At 32.8% G+C, this 27600-nt stretch overlaps 1 protein-coding gene across 2 annotated transcripts; it reads left to right on the top strand.

Annotated features, from left to right (window-relative positions):
* The first annotated feature begins 15595 nt into the window (after window positions 1–15595).
* Window positions 15596–26371, top strand: LOC114185891 (DNA repair protein UVH3). 2 transcript variants are annotated; one of them, XM_028073831.1, is made up of 19 exons: window positions 15596–15735; window positions 15822–16072; window positions 16784–16935; window positions 17013–17102; window positions 17249–17363; window positions 17630–17707; window positions 17986–18164; window positions 18239–18362; window positions 18906–18983; window positions 19066–19119; window positions 19393–19577; window positions 19740–21423; window positions 22286–22480; window positions 22568–22653; window positions 23112–23397; window positions 23501–23637; window positions 23916–24000; window positions 24169–24717; window positions 25488–26371. In XM_028073831.1, the coding sequence occupies exons 1-19, from the start codon at window positions 15648–15650 to the stop codon at window positions 26160–26162; spliced, it is 5091 nt and encodes a 1696-aa protein (XP_027929632.1). In that variant the 5' UTR covers window positions 15596–15647; the 3' UTR covers window positions 26163–26371. The 2 variants fall into 2 exon arrangements, with proteins under 2 accessions (XP_027929632.1, XP_027929634.1); XM_028073833.1 differs by lacking the exons at window positions 15596–15735; window positions 15822–16072 and having other exon boundaries at window positions 16812–16935; window positions 17021–17102.
* The last annotated feature ends 1229 nt before the right edge of the window (window positions 26372–27600 follow it).

The following is a 27600-nucleotide window of genomic DNA, read 5'->3' as shown; positions in this document are numbered from 1 at the left end:
GTTGCCATTTGTTTTACGTTCTGATTTCTCTCGGGCTCCTTTCTTGCTTCTCAATGCTCGGGTCTTCTTTCCTTTCTTCGCTCGAATCGCCTATTATCTACTCTATCATAATGGGGGCGGGACCCTCCCTCTTCTGTACCTCTGACATAGTGCTTGAGGTGGCCGACGCGTATCAGTTCCTCTATTTTGTCGCGCAAGGTTTCACATTCCTCAGTTGTATGCCTATTGTTGCGGTGATATCGATAGTACTTGCTCATGTCTGCGTTTAGTGGATTCTGGAATTTCTTGGGTGGTGGAATCAGCGCTGCTTGCAGGACCTCATCCAGGATACGGGATTTGGTTGCGTTCAGAGGGGCATAGTTGGAGAACCTAGCTTGCTTCCGTTCTCTTGGGCGACTCTATTTGCGCCCTATTGGCTCTTTGGCGGTCTTTCGCGCCTCTGCTTAAACTGGTGCGGGTTAGATGTTGTCTTGATAGCGTCGCATATCTTCTACTCTAATGAACATGGCAGCTCTCTTCTGCAGTTCTTGCATTCCGAGGGAGGGGCGCATGGCCAGCTCATCCGCGAAGTGCCCAGGCCTGAGGGCAGTTATCATGTAATTCAGTATTAGGTTTGGAGTGAGGTCTTTGACTTTCATTGCTATGGCTTTGAATCTATCTATGAACATGTGGAGAGGTTCCCCTTCATCCTGCCTGAGGTTGAGGAAAGCTATTGATGTGAGGTCGTGGTGCCGGCTGCTATTGAACTGGGTTGTTAATGCGGTGGTTAAGGTGTTGAAGGAGTCTATAGTGTAAGGGGGCAGGCTCATGAACCATTCCAAAGTCATCCCCCTTAACGCAACAGAGAATGATTTGCATAAGACGATGTTGTCGGTAGAGTATAGTCCGACCTGGTTGGTGTATATTGAAATGAATTCGTCTGGGTCAATGGTGTCGTCATATGTGACGGTTGGCGCTTTCCACTTGTGAGGGAGGGGGTTTTATGTGATCCCATCCACAAAAGGGTGCCTGCGGTTTCTCCACGACGCGAAGGAGTTGAAGTTACCACCCGTGGTGTGGCCCATTGTTCTATATTCGCTCTCTTCTTCCGTGACGGGGAGAGCGTCTGCTCTTGAAGGCATGGGGCAGGGTCCTCCCTCCCCTTTGTCTGTTTTAATCTTTCTCTTGAGACGGGAGTTTTCCTCTCTCAATGCCTCCATCTCATCCACATTTCTCTTCTTGTATTCAGCGAATTCCTGCTGCATCCTGGCCTGGGCCTCCAAGATACGGGAAATATTTGATGAAGACCATGCGTCTCCAACTTCGACTGTTGGGACCCTAGTAGGAACTTCCGCTGCTCTGCTTCTCGTGGATACCATGTTGTCTAACAAAGAGTTGGGTAGTGAACTTGCAAAGTACTATCGGGCCCTACGGTGAGCGCCAATTGTTCTTATAGGACCAAAGTGTACTCCTTGGGTTCACCTAGTTGTCTTAGTACCCGGCTTCTGATTGATCCTTTCTTGCTCTAGTGGTCGTCTCGAACCAGCGCAGGGGTGCCTGCAAAAGATACTTTGATGCCTAAGTCAGCACTGGCTCTGTCAGGGATTCAGACAATATTTAATGTGTAATCGATGCATAGAATAGTGTGCTATTTATACCTTTTTTTGCCTGTGAGTCCTACCTGACATGGGCTTCTAGGCCTAAATTCCCTTTTCAGTTACCTCTGGGTCTAGTGCTAAGGAGTAAATTACCAAGAGGTCCATTGGAAGTTACTAGTAATTGCAAGCGGGCCATGGTGAGTGTTCGGTATTCGGTATGCGGCCATGTGGATTTGAATGGTTGGGTCCTTCTTGTTTGCCTAACTCTCGAGTGATCGTGACTGGGTGCGGCCTACTTCACTGGGGCTCTAAGGAGTAAGCGGCCTAAGAGAGATGCTGGAGGTCGCGTTCTTCATAATGGGGCATAGTGCCAACACGTGGTTCTGAAGGTTGTTACTAGTCGCAGGCCGTATGGGGGAGCTTCCATCTTGGAGTGGACGGCTCTTGGGAATGTTGATGATTGCTTGCCGTTTAGGGTAGCCTCACTCTAGAGTGGGCGGCTCTAAAAGGGTGTTGAGGGCCGCGTGCCGTATAGGGTAACCCTCAGTCTGGAGTGGTCGGCCTTGAGAGTTACTGAGGACCGTACACATGGTAATAGGTTACCAAGATAATATCAGTTACCAAGATGAGATAAAATTGAGATTCTTAAAACTCCATAAACCTCTTACAAAGAAAAAACTCAATTTTTTTCAAAATTCATATATCTTTTATTGTTTTACAATTACATCATTTTACATTCAAAATTATATTAAACTCTCTAAATTTCACATAAATTCTCATTAAGTAATCTTTAATGTTCACTAGAGTTACCTTTGATTCCTACTAAAATGCATCACTATTTCCTACCATGAGAATATGAATGATTTCCCCTAGTAGTCCTTTATCTTTTTATGCGACTATTCAACCTCTTAATATATACTTATATATAAAGGTGATATTTTATTTTGGTGTCCACATTTATATTTCTAATTTTATTCTTTAATAAATAATATTTTTTTAAAATTAAAATAATTGTTTATCGTTTTTACCTTTTAAATATAATCACTTTGTTATATTTAACTCTTTCATTCATTTAACTTTTCTTTTAAACTAATCATTTTTAAAATAAATGTATCTTTAATAAAAAATTATCCACAAAATAAATAAAACAATATTTGTTTAAAAATTATCACTTCACAATATCTGCCTAATTTCATGGGTTCAAATTTTCTTCTGTGAAATACTCATTAGATGAAATTTTATCCATTAAAATGATTTGATTTGTTCCATAAATGCTTGAGAGTAATGGATGGGTGGGATAAATTTAGTGTACAGTTTCATAATAAATTTCAATGGAGAGGATCACATAGAAGAATGGGAAGACATGCTTTTGCATGAAGGGGGTGTAATAGCAGATTATATCTTATCCTCTCCACCGTACCCTATTTAATAGACTGATAGAACATTCGAGATTCACCCTACCCTACAGTGTTTTCTCGTTATGATTAGGGTTTCATACTTAATTTGTGGGGTCTTGCTCGAGAAATACTTCTTAAAAATGATATCCCCCGTATAAACTTTCCATTTAAATCTTACAAATGGTTTAAGGAAAGATAAGGACAAATTCATATTTATTGATGAAGGTAATGAGCATTAGATCTATGTTTTAGGTCTATTTATTTGTGACTTTTATATATATATATATATATATATATATATATATATATATATATATTAATATTTTTTGTAATATTTTATATACGGTTAATTTTACATAATTCTTTTTTTTATATATTTTTTTGTTTTTTTACCGTTTCTTTCTCTTTAGTCCTAAATTTTTTTTCAAATTTTATTATTGAGAAGAGATTCTTAATAGTTCCTCTTTCTTAAATCTTAAACCCTAATCCCTAAGCCTCTTTCGCAAATGTTCAGGTTTCACTCGCAATTTTATTTTCTGCTTTAAGGCTTTGTTGGAGGTTTTGCACCATGTTCTCTATAATTAAGATATTTGTTATCCTCTAATATTGAGTTTGTATTTTTTTTTTTTTGTTCGTTTTTCACTTTGTTGTTCGTATTTCTGTTTTGTATTCAATTTGTGATGGTAACTTGTAAAAATAATTCTCTTTTGATTATCTGATTATAAATTTCTGTTTTGTTCATTTACGATATACATTTTCTACCTGTTGCGAGTTTTATACGTGGATACCCGCGTGTATGAATATTTTTGACATCCCTAGTCATAGCCCCTCCCAACTTTTTTTTCAAATTATTTATTAAAATTTATAATATATTTATAATGTTAAAAAAATTAATTTAATTATAGATGAAATTAATTATTTATTGAATTTATAAAAGACAAAAATAAATATTATCAACCTATTAAATAATACTTTTGTGACTTAATATTATATTCAATAGAAAATTAATTTAAAATTTTAGCTTCAGTATTTTATTGTTAATATTCTTAATTATTCAAATTTAAAAAATCTATCAATTATCTTTAAACTACATCAATATTTGACAAACATAAGAAATACATTTTACTTAAACAATTTTTTTTGTCAAATAAGATTGTGAAATAAAATAGAAAATAAATTTTTATAGATAATATAATTATTTACGTTGAAAAAATTATAACTGAAAAATTAATGTTTTGGTTTAATTATTGATGTATTCAATAATTTAAAAGTACAACATAAAAAATCTAGTAGATATATGTAACTTTTTTTATAGTTATAATTAAATTATATACTATTTTTGTTGAAATATATAAATTTTAAATATATTATTTTGACTCCTTCAAAATTAATAATTAAGATCAAGTGTGTGTACATCAGTTTGCTATCTTTTAAAACTTCTATACCTTCTCATTTTTGTTATTAAATTGTTATTTTGTTTATTCAATTAGGCTTTATGTTATTCATTTATACATTTAATTACATTCTAGATAGCCATACATAATTTGGTTTGATTAGAATATAAACCACAACATATATTAGAGTTGACAAAATGGGCTATCTAGCCTTATCTGGTCTGACCCATCACGGGTTTGTCACTTAGTGAGTCAACCCAACACAGCTCATCGAGTCAAAAAAATTCAAACCCGATATGACCTACTATGGGTTGGTAGGTTAAACGGGTTGGTTCACTTGTTCACTTAATTGGAAAATAATACAATTTTTTTCTTCGGTCACAAAAGCACTAAATTATAATTTTGATTTAAATCTAAATAAACTACAATACAATCCAAAATGATGTTAAATTCCAAATACAAACCAAAATCACAACAATATACATTACAAACTCAATAAATCCATAAATCCAATAATCACAAAAATCCTAATTAAATCAATCTTTTAATTAAATCAATCTTTTAAGCACTAAAATTCAATTAAATTCCCAAATTTAAATATTAAATGAGGGCAAAAATTTGAACTCATCACTATATAACAACAAATTACAAACAACCCAACCTGACCCAATTGCAAAGCCCAACATAATAGAAAACACTTGGATAACTTGTTATTTGCGGGTTGGCTCACTAACCCAACCCACCACGAGTTCAACTTGGATGGACTGAGTTACTGGTGGGTCGAGTCAGAAATTAACCCATACTGAAACTTATAAAAAAAATTCAACCAAACCCAAATTGAAACTGTAATGGGTCAGGTTTGCTCATGAGCTCTAACTCATTTTGACAACTCTAACGTAGATAAATTATAAGAGAATAAATGTATATTGTATTTAATATTTATTATACTTCTCGTACAAATTAAATTTGGAGATTTAAGGCTTGTGAAACATAGAACAAAATTTGAAAACAAATAATCAAATTGTAATTCTCTAAAGATTCAGATCCAAGTTTAAGCTTGTAATTCATACAATTAATAATAAATTAAATTACTTATATAATTCAAATCAAAATATCATTTAATCTAATTTGTATCTCAACATTAAATCAAGAATCAATCGATTCATTTCTAAAATAAAAAATTATAATCAAAAAGTGTCAAACCAAAATTAGAGAACAAAAGAACAAGCTAAAAGTACTATATGACGGTGCAAAACTCCATTTGGATTGTTTGATCTGATTCCATGAATTAATCCCTATGAATTAGTTCTCCATGGATAAAGGAAAAGAAATTGAAAATGAAAGAAAAAAAATGAAAGACGGAGATGAAGAGTGAACCCAAAATTTGAGGCAAAAGGGAAGAAAAGAAGATGAAGATACAATTTATAAAACTAGAAAACTAAATAAATTACTTTTGTCTATATGTTTAGAGCACATTGAGGTTATATATATATATATATATATATATGATACTTGAATTAAACAGAGCTTTAATTTGGTCTTTAAATGTATTCAAGGTGTGTCTTTAAATGTATGCTTGAAAAAGTAACCATTACAATTTCTTTTATGACTATTGAGTACCTTCGAACTTATTTTAACCATTAATTGCTTTTTTTCTTCATCATGTTACATCCTTGATAAGGGACAACTGATCTCCTTATGGTACATATCCTTTTACTTCAAACAGTGATAAAATTGCACACCCTATTAAACATACAACTTGGCCAAAGTTTAAATATGCTCGTGTCAGGATAGTTTACTAGAATTTAAATATGATTGTGCCAATAAATGTAATGCCTTTTCTTTTAAATATATTTTCCCTTGATTTTATAAACATTTCAAGTTTAAATAATTGAAATAAAGAGAATCCATCGATCTATTAGATAGTATCTATATTATATTAAAACAAAATAGAAGATTGCACGTATATCAATTATTTGTATGAACTCTCATAAAAGTAAAGAAATGACAATTTCCTAGGGCACTAAAATGACTTTTTCAAGATTTTAGTAATAAAAGTATAAAAACTTCAAAGTAATCTAAAAAACAAAAAGGGTTAAATATGTTTTTGATCCCTCAAGTTTCAGTGAAATTTAGAATTGGTTTTTTTTTGAAACTTTTGACCAATTTAGTCATTCATCTTTAGAAATGTGTAGATTTAGTCCCTTTAACCAGATTTTGTTAAGTTTATCTGACGTTTAAGTGCATTTCATGATGGTATTTGAATTGTTTACATTGTTTCAACCATTTTTGTTTCAATGCTAACTCAAATATTATCATAAAACGCGTTTAAAACTTCAAATAAACTTAACAAAATTTGATTAAAATGACTAAATCCACACATTTCTAAAGATGAATGACTAAATTGGTCAAAAATTCTAAAGATGGACTAATTCCAAATTTCACTTAAACTTGAAAGACCAAAAACATATTTAACCCAAAAAAAATGAATAATTACTTTTGTCCATGATGTCACACTTAAATTAGAACATTCCTCATGCAACAAAGACGAGAAAGTATAAGTTCTATCACCAACATCTCTTTGTTAGTGAAAATCATGTTCACCTATATTGTCATCAAACAAAACAAAAACATAAATAGAAGAGTAGAAAATATACCCCACACATATATGAAAGACATATACAAAGGTGAGTATAGATCTAAACATGTACAAGCATCACTAATAATCATTTTCGTAGAAGAAAACAAAAATACTAAGTTTGATTAGAAACTAGGGATATGACCATTTTGATATTCAGTTGGGGGAAGGATATTGACATCACACTCAAGAAAGGTGAGAATGTGAGTGATAAGTCATTGGGTATGATCATCACAGGTTACCCTGATAAGATCAAGATTGGAGTTTCTATAACTCAGAACTCCACAAAACTCTCACCAAGAGAAAACTTAATTCTCTATCAAAATTCATATATCTCATTTGTATTACAAGTGTATCATTTTAAAGGATGAATTAGACAATATCTTCCATAGTCATTTTCAATAACTAATATTTAATACTCACTAATACACATTTAATCCTCATTATATGAATGGTTATCTCCTATAATTAATTAAAAGATAAAAATTACAAGAAACTAAAAAAGAACCTTGAAGATCAAATTAGTGCCTCCTTCTTCAAATACATTTGTCCTCGAATGTCATGGGTACACATCTTCAAAAACAAAAGATGATACCATAATCAAAGATAATCCTTTTATTAGTTTTCCAATTTAAAACTACCATCTACGACACACGATTAATTGATTGAGACCAAATAAATGGTTGATGCAACAACTCCTCACAAAAAGCTTTTCCTCATATTGTTAAATGGACAAAACAACAATATCTGTATAAAAAAACATCATCTTTATCATTATATTTTCCTTGTGTTTTGCTTTTTGCTCGCCACTTTTTTTGTTTATTTCTCTCATTTTCTTTTCTTCTATATTTTCTTGAATTTCTTTTTCTCTCAACTCTTTTCCTTTCAACACTTGTTCTTCCATTCTTTTTTCTTTCAATTCCTCTTCAATTTTTTTCTCTCTCAACTCTTTTTCTTTAATCTCTCTATTTCCCAACTCCTTTTCTCTATTTTCTTTTTCTCTCAACTCATCCTCTTTATTTTATTTTTCTATTAACTCATCTTTTATTTCTTTTTCATCACTAATTTTCGTTTTCTCCGTCGCTCCTTCTTTCATCATAGTATGAAAATCCTTTTCCATATTCATCAAACATATTCTTTTTATCTTTATACCTTAGCTCTTTTTTTCTCTCTCCTTTTTCTCTTCTCAAAATTCTCTTTCAATTTCCTCTACATTTGTAAAACAAACTCATCAACAAATAATTTGTGATAGTCATTGAGATGAGAGGCACCTTTAGCACAAGTACCTACCATATGTTTAAAAGAAGTACAAATAAAAATTGAATATATATATATATATATATATATATATATATATATATAGGTTAAAATACCTTTTTGGTCCCAATTTTCGTCAAGTTTTTTCAAATAAATCCTAATTTTGGTTTTGTGTTCAAATAGGTCCAATTTTCGTCAATTTTGTTCAATTGGATGCCACATGTCACTTCGTGTTTTTTTTTTTTTTTTAAATGTCCATGTGTCAATCCAGTAGCGTGCCACGTGTCAAAATCAATATTCTATATTCAATTTGGTCCCTATATTTGTTATTTTTGTTCAATTTAGTTCCAATTTTGTTTAAAATTGACCAATTTTGTCCCTATCGAAGATGTGACCAAATTTAATTTTTATATCAAAGTTATAATGATGTGAATTTTAATATATTATATAAAAATATTTAATAAAAAATTTGAATTTTAATATAAAAATTAAATTTGGTTTCAATTTGGAAAGGGACCAAATTGGTTAATTTTAACAAAAATTGGGACTAAATTGAACAAAAATAACAAATATAGAAACCAAATTGAATATAGAACATTGACTTTGACACGTGGCACGCTACTGGGTTGACACGTGTACATTTAAAAAAATAAAAAATAATTAAAAAATAATTGAAAAATAATAAAAAAAATTCAAAAATACCACGAAGTGATACGTGACAATCATTGTTCATGACCGTTAATGATTTAAACGGTGTTAACAAAAAAGGACTCAATTGAACAAAATTGACGAAAATTGGGACCTATTTGAACACAAAACCAAAATTAGGACTTATTTGAAAAAACTTGAATAAAATTGGGACAAAAAAGGTATTTTAACCATATATATATATATATATATATATATATATATATATATATATATATATATAAAGTCACTGAATATCAATAGTCGAAGCTGTGATACCAATTGATGAGAAACCATGGATAGAATTGTTCTGATATTTAGTTGGGGAAAAGATATTGACGTCGCACTGAAGAAAGGCAAGAAGGCAAGTGATAAGTTATAGGGTATAATCGCCACATGTTATGATAAGATCAAAATTGAAGTTTGTATAACTCAAAACTCCACAAAACTCTCACAAACATAAAACTCAATTTTCCATCAAAATTCATATATCTCATTTCTAATACAAATGAATCCTTTTATAAGATGAATTAGACAATATCTTCAACAATAATTCTTAATAACTAATTTTTAATGCCCATTAATACGCATTTATTTTTCATTATATGCATGCTTATTTCTAATCTTTAATTACAAGATAAAAATGATAAGAAATTGAACAACTCCAGAAGATCATATCAAAGTTTCTCTAAATTTTTAATATTAAGCACAACCTATGTAAATTTACATAGAATACATATTAAATTATATTCATTGTTTACGGTTTTTTCGTACAAATAAAAGTTGAGGGGTTTTGTATTGGAAAACATAAAAAGTAAATTGAAAATCAAAATTAGATATTAAAAATGAAATCCCACATGATTAAAATAATCAATTCACACATTCAAACAACTAAACACTTATCGAAATATTATATCCAATAATTTGAACGATTAACTAATTTAATTAATCAACTAAATCAATTCATGCGAATTAAATCTCAATATCACTGTTAGCACTCTATTTTTTAGTATTTTTTCTTTCTAAAACTCTCTTTTTAGTTTAAATAAATAATTGTTTTTTTTAATTAATTAGTGTTTGTTGAGTGTTTAAAAAAAATAGAGTTTTCAGAAAATTGTGTAAAAAGTTTCTTTTAGTAATCTTTTAATGCATTTTGTTTTGTTCCTTTAAATTTTCCTTTTAGAATAAAAGTAGCTTTCCAAGAAACCCTTTACTTGTGCTTAATAGGATTTCACCCCTTGAGTTAACTTTTTTACTGCAGAAAGACCTTTGCACCACTGAATAAAAAAAATGTTGGGCGTGAATCAGTGGAATTGGGCTGTGGAAAGGGCCAGAACTGGATCATTTGGACCTGAAAATGTTGTCCAAGAAAGCAGCCATCGACTCAGTCAACTGAAGTGTTGACCAAGTCCTTCTTTGCAGCACGCCGTTTCACTTATTGTGACCCAACTCTTGGAGCTCTCCATCACGAAAAGAGGCTTGAGCCTTTGACACCGCAGCTTTTTGCAACACGATCCAGGAGACCAGTTAATTTTTATCTCTAAAATTGATTATTATTTATAATTTTTTTATTGATAATTTTAATTAATTTTTATTTTTAAAATTAGTCATTATTTACAAATTTTCTTGTAGTAATAATTCTTCGTATTTTTGTTGAAATTTACGTAATTAAAACAATAATTATATAAGAAGTAATCAAAGCTCCTGTAACACTTTAATCATTTGTAATTATGTTGAGGTTTAGGAGTTGTCTCTCTTTCTACAATTGTTATAAACATGCATATACATCAAGCATTTTTCACACCTCCTCTCATTAGCACAAAGAAGACTTTTCATGTATGTTACATGTTATACGTAATTATGGGAGATAAAAATTTAAGTCACTGAAGATCCCTGACGTAAATTTATGTTTGCTTATAATTAATTTAATCTTTTTACTTTTTTTTTCTCAAATTTACACAAATTAATGGAGTAAAGACGTAAAATTACATTTATTAATGTGCTAACAGACATAACTTTACATTTGTAAGTGTATTAACAAATGTCAATTCTTGAGGGTTTTTTTTTTTTTTTAAATTGAAACGAAAACTTGAAAAACATAAATTATCCGTAACTGAATATACATTTCAAATATATTGTTACCCGTATATAATAAATATTTTCAAAGTCAACATAAATATATATATTAAATAAAAATGGTAATCTAACTTAAAATGGAAAGCTGATCAAAGATCCAATTTACACTATGGAGGAGGTAGTTTGCCCACTTTTTGTCTTATTTGGCTTATGTCCAACAGTGGAGCTTAGTGGAGATTGCCCTCTTCCTCCCAATTTTTTTTATATATTAATTAATATAATTTAAAAAAATATTTAAAACTTTGATATATTTTTATATATTTTATATATTTGGTGTCTTAAATTTTTTTATATATCTATATAAAAATTTTAGCAACTTTAATTTTTTTTTTCATAATTAGATTTTAAATGTGATTGATTATCTTTAGTAATTATATTTCACAATTTTTTATTGAATTATGATACATTATTTTTTTTAGTTTTAATTTATTTTAAATAGGTATATATTGATGAAAAATAAAAAAATAGATTTATTTTTAAAAGTGATATAAGGGAAACTTTCCATGAAGATGAAAAGATGACAATACGGTTGTTCACCCATAATAATGCTATAAAAGCTTGTGAAAACTTGTTGAATCAATCTATAATAAAATGAACGATAAATTTCTTGTCGACAATATAGTTATGTACACTGGAAAAAAAAACTGAAAATTTTAGTTTTGATTCAATTATTGATCAGTTAAAGAATCTAAAGGAACGAAGGATAATCCTTTATATATGTGTGACTTATTTTATAGTTACAATTACATTAAAGTACAAAGTATATATTCATTTTTATTGTATTAGTGACAATAATTAAATATATAAATTTTAAGTGTATTATTTTGGCTCCCAAAAAATATTGTTCAAGATCCGCCACTGCTCATGTCCTCCTTTGATATAGTTAAGGGATCCTTCTCGAAGACCTAAAACAATAATATAATGTTATTATATAGTAGAGTTCTTTAAACCATATAATTCTTGCACAAGTTATAAGTGTTTACCATCGTCTAGTTTTTATAATTCTTGCCCTAATGATAGTTTTCATCTAATGCATGATGTAATACCCACATTCCAAGGAACTAATATGATTGTTACACTATAATAAATGAGGGAAAAATTAATATCATACAATGTCTACACAAAATAATTAATTTAAGGATTGAATGATATCTAACCTTAGGATATATAATTTGAATTTGTCTTTGTCTATTCCTTTGTAATAACTAGTTTGTCGTAGCCACAACTCTAGTTAAACTGAAGACACGTTAGTCATGATTATTATATACTAAATGAATGATATGAAAGTTGTAATATTACCCTTGTAGTAGTGCTTTAATTTGTTGTAGGGTTTCTTATGAATAGAATAAAAGTAGATAATTATGCAATCATCAAGAGTGAGGACTATTAATTGCCAATGGGACCTACAATGAAGGAGAAATGGTTAGTTGAGTATCATAACTTAAAAAAAAGTTACACTCAATAAGACTAACACTTCAATATATGGAGCCATGAAAACATGTCCTAGTGAGGTGGTCACCCATATTGTAATATATTCTTGGATCTAAGCCTTTGTGTTGATAAATCTTTGAATGGTTTAGGGCTAAAAAAATTCATACACTTGTGATTGTCTTAGCTCCACACTTGTTCTGTCCATATACCTAAGGTAATGAATTATAAATTGAATGTATAATTTTAATATAGTAAATATAGAAGAAACATTACTACTTACATGCACCAAAGTTGGATGATAGAAATGTTTATCATTTTGTCTCCACCAACCACTTGCAATGCATCAGAAAGGGAAATGTAAAATGAGACAACAGATTCGAGTCCAAATACTCTAAAGTCCCATTATATCTTTATTGATCACCTATTTAACCTAGCAATATGTTGACAAGTTTTGAAATAGGATCATCCTCTACTTCTGTCATGTAGTTATCTTCATCAATAATGGTGTCTCACACCATCTTTTGACGAGGAGAGAACTAAAATAAATATATGCAAAAGTTTAATTCATCTATTTATAAATTATAAAAGAAATTACTTAAAGAAGACAATGGACTACCGGTTGTTGTGAAATATCCATTATTAGTTTTCTAAGCCAAACCACAAATATGTCTAAGGTCTCTCTTACAAATTGAATCTATCAAGTTGGTAGAGACAATTGAAAATAAAAATCTTTAACCTCATCAACCACCACACATGACCAATTTGGCTATAGAGGAGAAAGTGAGGAGAAATGTAGCATGAAAGGTTGTTTTAAATACATTTACATGTGACCTGCAAGCACCTAACATAAAATAGGATTTTTACGTTTGACATGTCAAATATAAATATTGACCATTTAATTACAAAAACGTTACTACACATTTTTTACTGTTGGGTATTGGGCTCCCTTCCCATGTGGAGAAAATGCCCAAAGTTTGAGAAGCCCATGTCTCACTTAACCTAGTGGAGAGGGGCTATAAAATAAATAGAGAGGCAGAACAATAGAATCAGAACACACTGAAAGCCCTAACACATAGAGGGAGAGGTAGAGGGAAAATTCTGTTCACGTTTTTCATAGAGCCGTCGCCGTAAATTCGGCACTGTGGGTTCGTTCACCATTGATCGCGCTGAAATTTTTACAGCAGGTTCGGGACTCATTGCTCTTCATTCTGACCGGTTGGATCGTTGATACGAGGTCTGAGTTGGGAGATATTTATTTCGCACTGCAGTAGTGATTTTTAGAGGTTTTCCTCTCTTGTTCTTCTCTATTTGAAAGCTTTGTTGCTTTGTTATTTGGTTGGGTGTTGGCACTAATTTGTGGTATTGATTGAGACTCTTTTGTACTCTTGTTGATCATAGTGAAGCTATTTCTTTGGTCTGGACGACTCGTGGTTTTTACCCTTGATTTGAAGGGTTTTTCACGTTAAAAATCTTGGTGCCTTTATTTGTGCTTTTGGTGATTTATTATTGCTACTCTTTGATTATTGCTCCTCATAGATTCTTGCAAGTTAGGGGAAATTATATCCGCTGCATTCTCTGGTATATTGTTTGTGTTATTGTTTTCCCCATAAAAGTGGTATCAGAGCCGATGGTTAAAAATGGTTCAGACGAGTGCAGGTCCCTGTATCGAAAGTCTTCCTGGCAAGGGTTCCAGGTAAACGTGTCCCGTTAAAATGAACGACGGTACGAGAAAAGGAGTACTCATGGTTGGGGATGCTTCCGCTGGAGGGGGAGTGTACCAATGTGGTTGAAGGGACTCACCATTGAGGGAGAGTTTGTTAGGAATCCAAGTGTGATTCTAAGTCCCACATTGGCTAAAAATGAGAAAGTGGAGTACTATATAAGAATAAAGATCCATAAACCCATTGTCTTAAGGTTTTAGATTGAGAGTGGTGTCAATGCCTTATGCGATTGGACTCAGGTCTCATTACCCCTCCTCTTTAAAAAAACGTAACATTTAAATATGTTGTCTACATGTTAGACATAATTTTATTGACATGATAAATTGTTTTTAATATTAGTGTCTTACCTCAAATGATAATACACACAAGATTTTGATATTTTGACAAAGTTTTTATTAACAAATTTTGACAAACTCTTCGCTAAACCTTTTTCTTCTTTTCCAAATCATAATAAATTATCTAAAAAAATATTGATCCAATTGTGTGGTGCCATGTGGACATCGTTAAAACTGTCAAAAAATATTTTTCCATAAACAATACTCATTCAAGAGTCATTGTCAGTTTATCTCACCTAAACTTTAATGTAAGTATAAAAAATTGGATAAAGTGAAGAATGAAATGGAACAAAACCTAACCCGTTGAACTTTTAAAAATTAAGCTCAACTCACCCATAATCTTTCCCCTCTCTTTATATGTTTAAGTTTTTTTTAAACACTTATTTTATTCTTTATTTCAATCACACAATTTTAATTAAGACAAATAGACAATTATATTTATTTAGTGAAAAAAAGGACACTCATCACTATATTCAATCCCTTCTTCCTTTCTCTCTACCATTCCATCTACCTCCACACCGGACGGTTTCATAGTTCTCTTCTCTTATAATTCATTAACTTATCTCATTATATTTTTCTCATTTTTTTTTATATCTTCTCCAAAAACTAAAAATAATAACTTTTCTCCCCGCAAATGTCACTCCAATTTAAACATCTTTCCAATTAAAGATGCAATCTTTTTATTATTGTTCTTCCAAATATAAAAAAAATATTATCTAAAAGAGAATATTTTGAACATTGAGGAGACCAAAGAAGAAGAGGTTATAAGGTGGAGGAAGAAAAGAATAGATTGGATATGGTAAAAGAAAGAAGAGAATTTAATTAAGAGGTAGAGAAGGAAGAGAAAGGAAGGACGGAGAAAAAATGAGAGTTAATTTTAAAGATTAACCAAGTTAAATTTGAGTTAAAGGAATTATTTTTAATCAATTAAATACAAGGAAATGAACTAAATAAAAATTTGGATTATATTTGTTGTGTTAAAAAACATAAATATAAACCGACTTAAATACCGAACAATATTGATATTACTTGGGCTGGCTGTTTGGCGCGATAACGTAACTGACCAGAAATACAATGGGAGTCCACGGTCTCTGGGAACTACTCTCCCCCGTCGGTCGCCGGGTCTCCGTCGAAACCCTCGCCGGGAAAACCCTCGCCGTTGGTACTACTCAAACCCTAGCACTTTCTTTCTCTCTCTCACCGGCATCAAGTAATAAAGCCTTTTTCTTTATTTCCCCTAAATTGCAGATGCGAGCATATGGATGGTGCAATTTATGAAAGCGATGCGCGACGAGAAGGGTGAAATGGTTCGCAACGCCCATTTGCTTGGCTTTTTCCGACGCATTTGCAAGCTTCTGTTCCTCCGCACCAAGCCGGTCTTTGTCTTCGACGGCGGGACCCCTGCCCTCAAGCGCCGCACCGTCATTGCCCGCCGCCGCCAGCGCGAAAATGCCCAAGCTAAAGTCCGCAAAACTGCGGAGAAATTGCTGCTCAATCATGTACGATCTTTTTCTTTTCGTTGTCAAGTATGAAGCTATGATCACTTTTTTTGTCCCTATTTTGTGACTTAAAATTGGCCGTTCGGTTCCAATAGAATGAAAAGAAAAAGCTCTATTCCCTTTGAAGTGGAAGAGTATTGGAGGGGTTAGAGTCGAGTGCAGTTTATTTATTCAATTCTCGGGTATTTATGTAGGAAGAAAGCGAGTAATAACTAATAAGTGATTTTCCATTCTTTGCTGTACCTCGATGAGTGAAGAAGAACGGAAACTTTTCATCCATTGAATTCTCATTCTCCTACTTTATTTTCCATGTGATGGTGGTGGTGCAATGAGTTTAATTTTCTTCGTCTCTTGCTCACTTGCATGTTGTGTTTATTGTGGTGTGTGGCAACGTGTTTTAATTCTGTAATTTTGAGGGACACTTATGCTTATTTATGTGTTGCAAAGTGAAAAGAATTCAATTACATTAAACCTTAATGTTGGAAGGTATAATATTTGTGATTTGGTGGACCTTGTGTATGTGAGGGTGGTTAATTTAGATTATCATTTTCCACTCTGCTTTTCTACAATATTGCAAAACAAAGAAATTGTTGTACCATTATGCTAATGGGTATACCGTTATCGCACATTCGTACCTAAATATGGTGCATTCTATCGAGATTTTGGTTACGTATTGCAATCTTAACGTTTGTTTTTCTACTTCGCTTACAGTTAAAAACACTAAGGTTGAAGGAACTGGCTGATGATATCAAGAGCCAGAGGATGCAGAAGAATAGTAATACTAAGGGTCAGAATGGATCTAATCAGAAGGACTTTGTTTATAGTGATTCAAAAGGAAGTCACGTGAAAGAGCTAGATGAAATGTAATCTGTATATGCTGGTGTGAATTGTAGATGTCTTCTATCAGAGTTATGTTTATTGTTTTGAATTATTTGTTTAGGGCTGCAGCTAAATTTGCAACTAAGGAGGACATAAATTCTTCACAGGCAACACTATCATCAAGTTACAACCAGGAGGAACTTGATGAAATGTAATCAACCTTAATTTTTTTTTCATAAATGAAAGGGACTAAAAGCCCTGAAGTATTTTTCACATTTGCATAAAATATTATCTTAATGTATTTGATCTTGAATTTGACTGATACTTTATCTATAATGTTTGGCTGAGTTCATTTAGGTTGGCAGCATCTATAGCTGCAGAGGAAAATGGAAAACATGCCAGAAAAGAAGTGCCGTATATAGTAATTAATCCTTCAGAGGAAGAACATGGTGCAGAAGAACAGATTCTACTGGTAAATTTGCAAATGTAGAAGAATGGAATAGTTACAAGTAGCCAATACCATTATATGTTGTTTCTATTATTTTTTTGTATATAATTTTGTTTCTTGATCAAGCCCATGAATTTTTCCAATCGTGTAACAATAGAGACATTGTTGGGGAATGAGGAAATATTTCATCTTTTTTTTTTTGTTACTCTTTATTTTATTTGTCAATTGCTAGTACATTTGTTGATTTCTCAGCTCTTGTGGCTGTATCTATATTTTTTTTTCCTCCTCAGCCATCAGTTAATGCAGAAGTTGATATGGCCGTATTAGCTGCTTTGCCGCAGTCTATGCAACTCGATATTCTTGCACAGGTCAGATTTTAAATATAATGATATTACCTTCTGCCATGCATTTGGCAATATGTCTTGCTATTGTTATGATAAAGAAGTTTTCTCCCACTTCTAACTAACACATTAATTGGCATGAAATAAAGGATCAGATAAAATGCTTTCAAGAATATTTTCTCATATTTTGGATGATATTTGTGCTACGGCATCATATGAAATATGGGCTTACTGACAACTCATCTACATATGATATATTGTGTTTCATTTAGTTTAGATGTAAAAAAATTGTTTATTGATATCAGCTAAAAGGAAAGAAAAAAGAAGGGTTACTAAAGGAAGTTTACAACCATGAACAACATGATGTCGATTATCGGGGCAAGGGTAAAGGGGTTCTGCTCAGTGAAGCTGGCATGGTTGGTGGTAGCTCCGGACATGACAGTGTTGCATCAAGGACTGGGAATCAAGACTCAATTGACGAAATGTAGGCTGCATTATAATGTCATAATTTTGGTGTTATAATTTTATTTCTTATTTGTTAGTTTTGATGGGGATTAGGTTGGCTGCATTTATTGCTCTGGAGGAAAATGACAAGTTAGTAAATAATGCATCAACTTCTGTTGGGGCTTCCACTTTGGAGGAAGAGGATGTTGACTATGACGAAGATGAAGAGATGATACTGGTCAGTCTATATTTTGAGACATCTATGACTTTCAGTTAGTTCGTTTAGTTTGTGCTGAGAGTTTAGGTGACAGCTCTTGGTCATTTTCCATTTTAGTCATCTTAATAGAAAACGAGAATGATTCCTGATTGCACTAGTATCAATCCTTGTATTAGACTTGAGTTTGAAAATACAATCTGCATGATCTAATTGAAAGGAATCTAGAATTAATCCATATTTGTAGCACATAACACTAACACAGGCCTAAGCAGCAGCAGTGAGTCTCCTCCTTCAAGCACTATTAATTTTACAAAATCAATTAAAAGTCTATTACATGGCCCTTTTAAGAAACGTACATGTAACTGTCGAACATTACATGATATAACTGTCCTACAAATACTGAACACACTTAACTGTGCACTTCCTTCACCTTGCTTCCCCAACTCCGTACCTAAAACGCATGATTTGATGTGTAATCTATGCATAAAAAATAAAAAAGTAGTTTATTTGTTTTATATTTTTCAGCCAGCTATGCGTAGTGAGGTTTTGTATTCTTTTTTTCAGCCAGCTGTGCATGGTGAAGTTGATCCACTTGTTTTAGCCTCATTGCCTCCATCAATGCAGCTGGACCTTCTTGTTCAGGTTGAGTTCTTAAAAGTATTTTTTAGCTCAAGTGCCTCTTACATTTTATTCTGTCATGAGTGATTGAATAATTATTCTGCAGATGAGGGAGCGTTTAATTGCTGAGAACAGACAAAAGTATCAGAAAGTCAAAAAGGTTTGTGGAAAGAATTCATATGTAATTTTGATATGTTGAAATGTAAAACTTGTATATTTTTAATATTGAAAATCTTTTGGATAGTTGTGTATCTATTTAGAGTTGACATGGATAGTTAAAATGTAAAACATGGATAGTTGTGTATCTAATTATTCTTGATGACATTGATACTGTTATTATTTTATTTTCATTTTGGCATGAGAATTACTTCGCCTTTGTACTAGTTGTGATTGCACACTGAACTAAACATGTCATTCAATTGGCTCCTTCCAGGATCCAGCAAAATTCTCTGAGCTACAAATACAAGCTTACCTTAAAACTGTTGCTTTCAGACGGGAGATAAATGAAGTGCAGAAAGCTGCAGCTGGAGGAGGAGTAGAGGGTGTACAGACTTCACGGATTGCATCTGAAGCCAACAGAGAATATATATTTTCATCATCTTTTACTGGTGATAAACAGTGAGTAATCTTATTCTCAATATATTTCCATAGTTGAATAAATTGTCAGTCAGTCCTAGTAAAATAGTCTTAAAAATGGTTGGGTGCTTTTCCTGTGTATTATGATATCTTGTGAAATTCAATTGACAACTCCCTTGGCCTTTGCATTCCTTAATATGGCAGTGAACTTACCTCCACCAGCTTAGAGAAAAATAAAAGTACAAAACAGAAGGCACAAGGAGCACATCATTCTCAGAATCTTGCAAATGGCATTGTGGCTGGAAATGATTTTAATAAATCAAGTGAATTGGTTTGCAATGAACCTGGCGAGCCTTCTGATGAAAATATTCAGACATATCTTGACGAGAGAGGTCGATTTCGAGTAAGTAGATTGAGAGCAATGGGGATGCGTATGACCCGTGATATACAAAGAAATTTGGATTTGATGAAGGAGTTTGAGCAGGAAAGAGCACATGTGAACAAGGCTTCAAATATTGGAACAATGAAAAATGGAGAAAATAAGGGTTCATCAGAAAGTTCTGGGATCCAGCTTGTTGATAAATCAAAAGAGGTGAATGTTGACTTAGTTGGAGAGAATGTGCAGAATGAACAAAATATGCTAGACCAGAGTGCTTCTATAGATATATCTTTTGAATATGGTCACGAAAATGAGTTTGCAAATGGTGAGGATGATATATTTTCTAGTTTAGTAGGAGGAAATCCAGTGGCGATCTTTGGCACTGATGATTCTGCAGCAACAGTGCATCCTTCTCATTCTGATTGGGAAGAAGGAATTGTTGAAGGTAAGAGTACTGTTTTTCACAAACATGATAAGGTGGAATTGAAGCCTTCTGTTGCAGACGATGATAATAATAATGAAAGTGAAGTGGAATGGGAGGAAGGAGATTGTGATGGTGCTAACAGCAGCTTACTGTCAGGAAAATATGCATCCCGAGGGCAGTTGGAGGAGGAGTCCAATTTGCAAGAGGCAATAAGGAGAAGTCTTGAAAGTGCAGGGGATGGAAAACACAAATGTATGTCATTGGTTGATGTGCATTCAAATACTTATGAGAACAAATTGGATCATGATTTTGAACACGGTGATCATTCTGACCGAATGGCTTTAAATGAGAACACTGGGTTCCTGAATAATGAAAATAAAATGGAGGGACTCACTTTGTGTCGGGAAGATGGTACTGAAAAAAAGGAATTACATGAAACTGAAGATAAAAAGCATGATTTTGTTTCCGTAAATAATGCACAAACTTTCCCTTTTCATGGAAGTCCGTCAAAGCCATCTGTGACTTTTAGTTCAGATAAAACTGAGATATTGATTGACACAACATGCAGTAGGGACAGTCACCATTGTTCTGAAGATTCGATTTCAGATACAGATATAATGACCAAGGACCAGGTCCCGATGGTTGCAGAGAAGTTATTTGATAAACATGATAATGATAAAGTGTCTTTCTATCATAAGAATACATCCAAGGCTGTTCTAGTTGGCGCAACTGAAGAGGGAAAAAAAAACTATATTAATGAACCTGAACCATTTAGTAATTCTATTGACACTACCAAACCCACTATTCATTTGGTGGAGTCATCCTTGAAAGGAGTAACAGAAGACCTTATTGAGCCAAACTTGGCTTCAAAGGGAAATGACGGAAATTTCTTTGACACAGGGAACAGTAGCCATGGCAGTGATACGGTTAATAGCCTAGGGGGTTTTCATGCTCTAGCAACTGAGGTTAGCCTGGAGGAAGAAATTCAAATTCTTGGTCAAGAATATATTAACCTGGAGAATGAGCAGAGGAAGCTAGAGCGGAATGCAGAATCAGTAAACAGTGAATTATTCACTGAATGTCAGGTGCTGAACTGAATCTGATCTATAATACATGTGATATATATTGTGACTAGTTATTAAATTTCATAAAACGTATTACTTTGATTTTCATTTTTTTCATCCAATTTAGGAACTAATTTGTTGTAGATTTTGGTTGAATTTATTGTAAATGAATTGATTTTGAAAAAGGTTTGTAAAAATCTGTGTTTGGGAGGGATATTTTAAAAGTGAGGTTAAAAGAATTGATGTTGTATGAATGGTATTTTAGAATCACTTTTAGAGGCTAAGTTCAGATACATTTACCGATCTGTCACCCACAATCAATTCTTTTATCAGAGAAAGTTAAACATTTATGGTTCTCAATGTCAATTCTTGCCTCAAAATTCATTTTGAAATTTTGGAAGGCACCCAAACAATTAATACCCCTACTTATATATTTTTTTATTTTACTATATCATTGGATGATGTGGAATCTTTAACACTTCCACTTACGTTGAGGATTAGACATTTTACATGTGAATTTTCCTAAACTGAAACATCCATGAATGGTCTAATAATAGTCTGATAGTTGGTGATCAAATAAGCCTAATAACAATTCGTGTGTCAATTGGATGAAGTCAGTATCCCCACAATGGATATTAAGATTTTTTTTATAATTATTAATAGCAAAATTGTTATTTTTATTTCATCTATCATCATCATTATTAGTATTATTTGTATTACTACTGCTACTACTACCACCTCAGGAATCCATTTGCAAGTTTTTTGAATTACACTGTGGCTTTATATATCAGTTATCATTAACAAATGCCATTGATCAGTAGTGATTTTCCATGGATTAAGTGTGTTGATCCCTTATGTTTCTGATGCATCTGACACTCTGTAGGAACTACTGCAAATGTTTGGCTTGCCTTATATTATTGCTCCAATGGAAGCAGAAGCTCAATGTGCATATTTGGAACTTGAGAAACTAGTTGATGGTGTTGTAACCGATGATTCAGATGTCCTTCTATTTGGGGCACGCAGTGTTTACAAAAATATATTTGATGACCGAAAATATGTAGAGACATACTTCATGGAGGTCTAGATTTGCTAAATACTGTAGATGTAAATAAATTTCAGTTGTAATAACATTTTGTTTTCATGCCTTTCTTTATGATTGGTTCAGGACATTGAGAAGGAGCTTGGACTGACCAGAGAAAAATTAATACGCATGGCTCTACTTCTTGGGAGTGATTACACTGAAGGTGTAAGGTGTGACCATTCTTACCTTGTTCTAGAGTATGTTTTTGGCTAGTTAGAGGTTATTCGATCTCATTTGATATGACATGTTGCTATACATCTATATCTGACTTTTCTTTATCCAACTCCTAAAAATAAGACATTTGGTAGATGTCCTTCCATGTATTTATTTCTAGTAAGGTTGTATATATATAAGTTTCTGCATATATGAACTTGACTAGTTAGTAGTGACCCAATCCCTTTTGGCTAAAGATGTTACTATACTTCTACATCCGACTTTTCTGTCCTACTCTTTATAATAAAATATTTAGTAGATGTCCTTGTATATTTATGTATATTATGTGTGTGTGTGTGTATATATATATATATATATATATATATATATATATATATATATATATACATACACACATATATATTCTGCATCTATGAACTTCTCTAGATAATTTTGTGTTGCTGCATGTATGTAGTGGGATTGGCATCGTTAATGCTATTGAGGTTTTGAATGCATTCCCTGAGGAAGAGGGCCTCTTGAAATTCCGGAAATGGGTTGAGTCACCAGATCCCACCATCCTTGGAAGGTTGGATGCAAAAACTGGATCAAATACCAAAAAGAAAGGAGCAAAAGATAAGATAAATTCCTTAAATTGTGATGTAAAAGAGTCTCCATCAGAGCAGAACCTCCCCCATTCCCTAGAGGAAAATGAGTTGCCAGATTACATTCAAGAAACAAGGCAAATTTTCTTCAATAAGCATGTAATTGATTTACAGCCTTTGGTGCTCTCCGTTAAAATAATGAATATAGTTTTGCGTTTATTAGATCATCTTTGTTTGTGACTTTCTTTTTCTCTTTTAATAGAGAAATGTTAGCAAGAATTGGCATATCCCTTCTTCTTTTCCAAGTGAAACAGTTATATCTGCTTATTGTTCTCCACAAGTTGATAAATCAACCGAGCCTTTCACATGGGGAAAGCCAGATCATCTTGTTCTTCGGAAGTGAGTTTATATGTTAAATGTTCTTGTTTCTATAACTTATGTTAAATCAACTGGCCTGTCTCTCATTTCTCTTCATCTATTCATCTATTGGTGCTTCTGTTCCTCAAATGCTGACTTTTCCATTTGAAAAATCCACCTTGCCTGATACAATGCCATGCCCTTTAGGGGGTTGGGATTAGTTGAGAGTTTTCACTTTTGGAATTTACTTAATCTTTCTCTATCAAACCCAGGTAATATATTTGTATATTCTTGGAAATTGAGTTACTTCCTGTCCACAGATTGTGCTGGGAGAAATTTGGCTGGATTGGCCAGAAAGCAGATGAATTGCTATTACCTGTGTTAAAGGAGTATAATAAACGTGAGGTTAGAAACTTTGTTTTAGTAATCTCCTCCCAGTTTTTACTGACATTTTTATTGTACTAAAAGTTGACATTAATTTGATCACTATATAAGCAAGCTTTTCAATTGTTGATTGTCTAGTGTCTTCTCAAATCTTCATATTATTATTAAAACGTTAATCTTTTAATGCAGACTCAATTGCGATTGGAAGCATTTTACAGTTTTAATGAGAGATTTGCAAAAATCCGTAGCAAAAGAATTAAGAAGGCAGTAAAAGGAATAACTGGTAAGCTGCCTTCAAATATGATAGATGATTCTGCGGAGGAGTTGTCCAAGAGTAGGAAGATTGGGGGAGAACCCGAGGATAGCACATCAAAGATTTCAGGGGGAACAGACAAAAGTCTTGAACATCAAAGGAAATCAATAAAACAGTCAACGAAAAGGAAGACTGATACTATTGCCAAGGAACAGTCAAAGAAAAAGAAAGTCAATGATGATCCGTCTTCAGCACCTGGTACATCAGAGATGGAGAATTTACAGCCAAGTATACAGACAGAAGAACAGTGTGATGGTAAGGCATTAGTTCGGAATACAAGTGGCCGAGGAAGACATAGAGGTATGGGAATAAAAAGAGGAAGGGACAAGGAGAATCTCAGGTTTGAATCCTCATCTGCTAGCAGTGACATTGATGATCAGGGACCAAGAGTGCATGTGGATAAGGTTCCAAAACACGTGAGAAAGGTAAACCCTTAATCTTGTTTTTTCTGATTTATGAAATGAAAGATGTATAAGCTCTGTTTGGATAAATTTATCCAGTACATGTAGGAGACAAAAAAACACGGTATTATCATTGAGTCTCTCCATAGGCTATATTCAACTTATGTGCCTTAGCTTTTGGAGAAGTTAAATGAAAAGGGCTTCTACAAAAGTTAAGCTTGCAAATTGATTTTAGTTTATGTTAGAAGCTCAATTTGTTTTACATTATTTTCTTCTCTTACAAGTACTTGTCGAGAAGTATATTCAAATAGGACAGTATACGGTGATCAAGTCGTTTCTTTATTGACAACCTTCCTTTATTCTCTTGATCACTAATAATAAAGTAATAAACAGACAGCTGCCCTTTGGTGCTTGCAGTCATCTCAACTTTATGAAGTCCTAAATGTAAAAGGATAGATCCACACTTATGTTCAGTGCTAAATCAAATCATAATAAATAAAAAGTAACCCACCATTCTGATAAACTTGATTTAAACCTGTTATTACTTGTCAGTTGTCAGCATGTAATCTTAATTTGGTTACTTATATTATTAGTGTCTCGTTTAAGAGAATGGGAATGAGAAATTTCTCAAGTAAAACAGAATCATCATCTTAACACTGTCAAAAAACAGAGTGAAGGAGACAAATTCTATAGTATGTTGAAAACATTTGAAGATGATTGAATGTGGTCTCATTAGAAAAAAAAAGTATGAAAATGAATAAGAATGTTTCACTTATAATTTGTGTACTTTGCAGTCATTGCGATCTCGGAAACCTGTCAACTATTCTGTCGAAGATCCTGAAGATGAAGATGCCGATGATGTATTTGATCATAGTAATCAGACTGGTCCAACTGAAGAAAATGTATCTAAGATTCATGCTGCATCTGAAGATGGTCCAACAGATTTCAGTGCAATGAATTTTCCTTCGAGGGAGAACTCGCCAACCGACCCTTTCAAGTCAGAAGGTCCGTTTTTCATGCATGCAGGTGAAACTAATGATCCTAGTACTGGCAATCATGATTCTTCTACTGGCAATCATGACTCTTCTGATGAGTACCTTAAAATGGGAGGTGGATTCTGTTTAGATGATGGTGACACAGACAAGCCCGATACAATTGACGATGTCAATACTGCCACAGTGGATTCTACTCAAGACTTTTCACACTTTTCTGATTGTTTGGATGAAACTAACCGTGATAAAAATAGTTCAGATATATTATTTTCTGGCACTGAAAAGTCTGAAAATGGGATAGGTGGTGGAGGAGACTTTTATAAATTTGGTATAGAGCCAAATGACCTTGTAAATACTAGTAGTTATGATCATTCTGACATAGAGATCTTGAAACCTGAGAATGCTCATAACAATAGTGGAGCCTCCGCTGGAGTTTTCAGTGGTATGCCTTTTTTGAGGAAAAGAAAGAAAAAGTGAAACTTCTCTAACTTAGAGTCAGGCTTGAGCACATATTGGTCAACCCTCCAGATTGTTGACTTTTTAGTTATTTATTTTCTTGTTATTTAATTGTTAGGAGAAGGGACTCTTGGAAACTTTGGCTTTACGTTCATGGTGCTTCTTATGAGATATATATATTTTGCGTATTCATTAACTTAATACAGAAGAGAATGTAAATTGTCATGTGACCCAAAAGTGACAATCAAATTTTGATTGGTTTACTGGCTACTCGGGGATATTCTGACCATAACTATCAATACATTAAATCGTCGTATAGCTGTTAGTCATGTATCTGTTTTGGATGACCACCAATCCTAGCATCAAGTGCGTTTGGAATTCATTGTAGTTTTCAATTCGATAGGAGTTGGTTTGCGTCATCAGCATACTTATAAAACGTCATTGATTCCTGCACCTTCATGTTTTCTTTCGGATCTTTAAAATACCAATTATATCCTTTATCTGTTATTCTACAATTTAAGTTCGGATTGTATAATCAAAAATCTTACATATATTTTTATATCTTGAATTATCAATCTGGACCAGTGTTATTAAAACTCTGTACTGTTCATGGTGGAAATCGGTGGCGATGCGATTTTCTTATGGCGGTCGCTTTTTTCATAACGGGTGGTGGGTGTGAAATGGAAAAAGACGGCACATGTAAAGAAGTATGGGCAGAAAAACCTTGCTTGTTCTCTTTCTTGTGTATTAAGTGGGTGCCCAACTGATGTTTTATTAAAAATTGGGCCAAGCTCAATAAACATTTCTTTTAACCTAATACTCCTACTAACCCTTTTTAAGTCTATCTTCTATTTTTTGAGCTGGCTTTGCTGCTTAGTATTGGTTGCTGTCACTCATCGTCAGTAGCCATCGCCCATCACCGGTCGTCGCCAGCCTCTATTGTTCACGGACAGTCGCTACCTTTCACATTCTCCTAAACAAAATATAAATTCTTTTAATTATCTATATTTATATATTATATTTCTTTTAATTCTAATATTTTCAACATAATTTGGAAATAGGGTATCTGATATTTTTTGTTATTCGTTATTAATAACACTAATCTAGATTATAAAATTTACATTCTAAATTATATATTTCGAAATGGAAAGTTATATTTTATGTAATTTGGAATTTAAATTTTACATTCTCCTTGGATTTTGGATGGAAACGAGAGTGTAGTTCCACGATTCAACAAGAAAGCAGTTGCAAGCTGTAGTTTTCCATCAAAGCTAACTCAAGCATGTGGCGAACATTACACAAATTGTGTAATAGCTTGTATCCTTAGTTTGTTGGTTTTACTCGTGGAAAGCTACATGAGTTGCTAATGAAATCAAATATAACCTTAAGAGTTTCACTGCAGCTATAAATGAGGTTTTAGATCCCTAGATCAATTCAAGAAAACCAAAGAATTAATCAT

Source organism: Vigna unguiculata, chromosome 5 (assembly GCF_004118075.2).
Source record: "Vigna unguiculata cultivar IT97K-499-35 chromosome 5, ASM411807v1, whole genome shotgun sequence".
NCBI lineage: Eukaryota > Viridiplantae > Streptophyta > Magnoliopsida > Fabales > Fabaceae > Vigna > Vigna unguiculata.
Note: the sequence above shows the minus strand (reverse complement) of the source record. Positions and strands in the feature narration are given on the sequence as shown.

Coding starts and splice junctions, on each gene's coding strand:
- LOC114185891 (XM_028073831.1), top strand. CDS start 15,648: ATGGGAGTCCACGGTCTCTGGGAACTACTCTCCCCCGTCGGTCGCCGG. Junction 15,736..15,821: donor CGGGAAAACCCTCGCCGTTG/GTACTACTCAAA, acceptor CCTAAATTGCAG/ATGCGAGCATATGGATGGTG. Junction 18,984..19,065: donor AGCTGGACCTTCTTGTTCAG/GTTGAGTTCTTA, acceptor ATTATTCTGCAG/ATGAGGGAGCGTTTAATTGC.